General features: G+C 43.8%; 1 protein-coding gene across 1 annotated transcript; it reads left to right on the plus strand.

The window, feature by feature from the left end:
• Positions 1 to 1,184: 1,184 nt before the first annotated feature.
• Positions 1,185 to 2,792, plus strand: LOC122171120 (mothers against decapentaplegic homolog 7-like; the record flags this gene model as incomplete). The annotated part of the gene is made up of 1 exon (XM_042838494.1): positions 1,185 to 2,792. A coding segment is annotated over one exon (582 nt), but the record flags the coding sequence as incomplete, so codon positions are not given.
• Between the last annotated feature and the right edge of the window lie 930 nt (positions 2,793 to 3,722).

Here is a 3,722-nt window from a genome sequence, read left to right on the forward strand (position 1 = left end):
AATGGCCAACACCTGTGCCTACCTGCCCCTTGGCTTTCACAGAGCCCATCCTTTTTGTAACAGTCTCGGTTTTTTATCGGCCGTACCAAGGAGTCACCTCACCACCCAGACAGGACCGCTGAAATCAGCGGGGTGCACCTATCCTGTGCAGGGCAGTAGGGAAACTCCTAAAGAGGCGATAATAATCCCGGACGAGCCCCCAAATTGTTGGAAATAATCCAAGTAATTTTGTCAGGACGGTATCTCTGATAAAAGCAGAATTTATTCGCGATTGCAATGGCGGGCGTCCCGCAAGTAGGAGCGCGCCTATGGACACAACATGACAGCATTTGTACCCTGTTTTCTCCCCCTTACCTCCCCCCTCCCCTGTTTCCCCAATGGCTGGGTACTCCAGGTTCACAATCTTATCAGAAGGTTTACATTTGTTATTTACTTGTTCATTTGTTTGTTATCTGGTGCCAGTCAGTAGTCATCCTGTTGTTTCCAAGATGTCTTCTTGTTGTTCTCCTTGCCGTATTGATATGGTGATTTTCTTTAAAGTCATCTTTAAACAAAGAGCACTTGGGGGATGATGTCAGGCCTTCCCAATGTCTCTTCAGGCGCTTCCTCGGGCATGCCATGGCTTGTTCTCTGGTTTGCTCTCGTGCAGGATATTCTTGCAGTGTGTATGATAAAATATACATATATACACCTATATACAGAAACTTATCAGAGATCTTCCCCCGGTTAAGTAGAAGGACTCCCAAAAAGAACTATGATTGCGGAGATCATAAAATAAAAATAATTTAATCCAATTCTAATGCTGAAACAACATTTGATTCCCACAGTGATCATAAAATCATTACAGAATGGTGGAGCCACAGAATGGGGACCTTTTAGTTCTTAGAACCAGCAAACGGTTCTGTTGGAATGGACCTTGAAGGTCACAGAATCGTGGAATTGCTGGGTTGGAGGGACCTTATAGATTGGTTGGGGTGGGTTGAGTTAGACAAGACCTTAAAGACCCTCAAATTCCAACCCCCTGCCGTGGGTAGTGTCACCTCCCACCAGACCAGTTTGCCCAGGGCCCTGTGCAGGCTGGCCATGGGCACCTCCAGTGTGCTGAAGGTGTCAGGGTGTGTGTGGAGAGCATCATGAAGAGATGGACCTTATGATGTCGTATCGCTTTTGGATCATGATACCCCCCCGTCCTCAATTTCTCCTTATCCTTTTTTTCTCCCCCTGTAGATTCTCAAGTTATTCAGGAGATGGGGGATCACTCACACTGGTGTGTGGTGGCATACTGGGAAGAGAAGATGCGTGTGGGTCAGCTGTACTCTGTCCAAGAGCCCTCCTTGGATATCTTCTATGATCTACCTCAGGGGAATGGCTTCTGCCTCGGGCAGCTCAACTCAGACAACAAAAGCCAGCTGGTGCAGAAGGTACGCAGCAAGATCGGGTACGGCATCCAGCTCACCAAGGAGGTGGATGGCGTGTGGGTCTACAACCGCAGCAGCTACCCCATCTTCATCAAGTCGGCCACACTGGACAACCCTGACTCCAGGACATTGCTGGTGCACAAAGTGTTCCCTGGTTTTTCCATCAAGGCTTTTGATTATGAGAAGGCATGCAGCCTGCAGAGGCCAAATGACCACGAGTTCATGCAGCAGCCATGGACCGGATTTACCATGCAGATCAGCTTTGTGAAGGGCTGGGGCCAATGCTATACCAGGCAGTTCATCAGCAGCTGCCCTTGCTGGTTGGAAGTTATTTTTAATGATCGATGACATGAGACGGAGCAGACTCATAGCATTTATACTACTTTGCTGTTATTACTTCCGAGTGCTTGCTTTTCATGCAACCTTTTTGTTCTTGTTTTGTTTGTTGTCATTTCCCATTTTAAGAAATAGCTTATGGAAAGATTTTCATCCAGGTATTTTGATAAATAGATCTATTTTTTTAAAGTGTGAACAACCAGTAACTCAGAAGGGCAAGTAAAGGGTGGAGTGGGAGCAGACTGTATACAATAACCATTTCCCACTTCCAAAAGGATTATCCTATGTGATGGGTGGGTTGGGAGCCACTTGCTCTTGGGTAGCATGATGGGATCCCCTTATTTTTCACACTCTCCAATCCCAGTGCTGGTGGCACCCCTACCCGGCAGTGCTAATCCAATGTAGCTACCACCAATGGTGCACAAACTTCCCACCAGGTCTTATCCCACCTGTGTAGTTTCTGTCATTGAGTTTTGTCATTGGGTCATTGTTGTTAGGTTTGCGTCTTGTCCCTGTGTCTATCCTGTACGCTGTCCATCCATACACTCATCCTTCCACCATTTTATCATCATGGATTGGTACAAGGGGAGAAAACAGTGGTGAAGAAACCATGCATGGCTCATGTTATGCAATTGGAGCTGAGATACAACATGACATAAGCCTGAAAAAAAACAACCCACAAAGCAAAACAAAATAAAAACAAATGGGGAAGAAAAAGTGAAAAAGGAAAGAAGATAGTTGGAGATAGAAGAAAAAGAAAAAGGATAGTTGAGTCTGTCAGAACCTGTTGACTTAAGTTATGCTGGTACAATTATATCTAGAGATGCCATTGTGCTTTCATTTCTTCTTGAATTCATATACACGTATGATACTTTTACATTGTTCTTAGCTCAATGAGCATGTTTAGAACTTAACATAAGCTATTTTTCTAAAAAGGTTTAAATGAACAAGAGAGCATTCACATTGGAACTTTGGCATTGTAGTGCGTTGGAAAGAAAACACAAAAAAGGATTCCTTAAAAAAAACCTGAGATTTATTAAAGAAAAAAATGTATTTTATGTTATATACAAATATATTATTACTTGTAAATACAAAGACATTTTATAAGCATCATTATTTATGTAATGTGCAATGTGTATAAATGAGAAAAATAAGATGCACTTTGCTTTAATATAAATGCTAATGACAAATGCCAAATTAAAAAAAAAAAAAACAAAAAAAAAACACGAGATTGGTGTTTTTTTCTGTGCATGTTCTTATCCAGATTGTGTTTTTTTTTCTAAAGGAGTTTATGTTCCATTAAGAAATAAAAGTATACACTTGACCCATGGAGCAGAATGGCTTTGTTAGAGGTGGGGAGGAGCTGCAGGATAGGTGTTCCTGTTGCTTGTCATGTCAGCTTGAGCAGACTGCCATGGCAGCAGCCCAGTGCTCATCCTATACCATCCCATACCTAAAATACAATGGCTCTGAGGCCAATGTGTGATCTGGGCTGGCCCATCGCTTTGACTGGTACTCCATGTCACATCCAACATCCACATGTCCTCAGCAGGAGAGAAGTCCCTACGGCTGGTTGAACTCTTACCTTGGGTGAAGGTAAACCTTTCTGCATGAAAACCACCAGCTCTGTGTAGCTTGGAGGCTTTGGAGGGGTGCAGCATCTGTGTCTTGGACCCTACTGGCCTTCACGAGGTGGATGGATGTGGTGGTGGATTAGTCTTTGTGAGCATGAGAACCAGGTTCAACTGCGCCTTTCTGTTCAACATGCCCTACCCAAAGGGATTTATTGAGATGCAATATTTGGTTTGCTCTGAATGGACTGTGCCTTCAGCTAGATTCCTTTCAAAGGCTTCAAAATGGCTTTGGATAACGTGTGATGGATGTACCCACCTGTCTTGCTTGGTGTGCCCAAGAGGGCAGACATTGGGGTGACTATCTACAGTTCAGTTTACCTCATTTCCTTTCCAT

Source organism: Centrocercus urophasianus, unplaced genomic scaffold, assembly GCF_019232065.1.
Source record: "Centrocercus urophasianus isolate 14NV4802_14NV808 unplaced genomic scaffold, USGS_Curo_1.0 seq_810, whole genome shotgun sequence".
Lineage (NCBI taxonomy): Eukaryota > Metazoa > Chordata > Aves > Galliformes > Phasianidae > Centrocercus > Centrocercus urophasianus.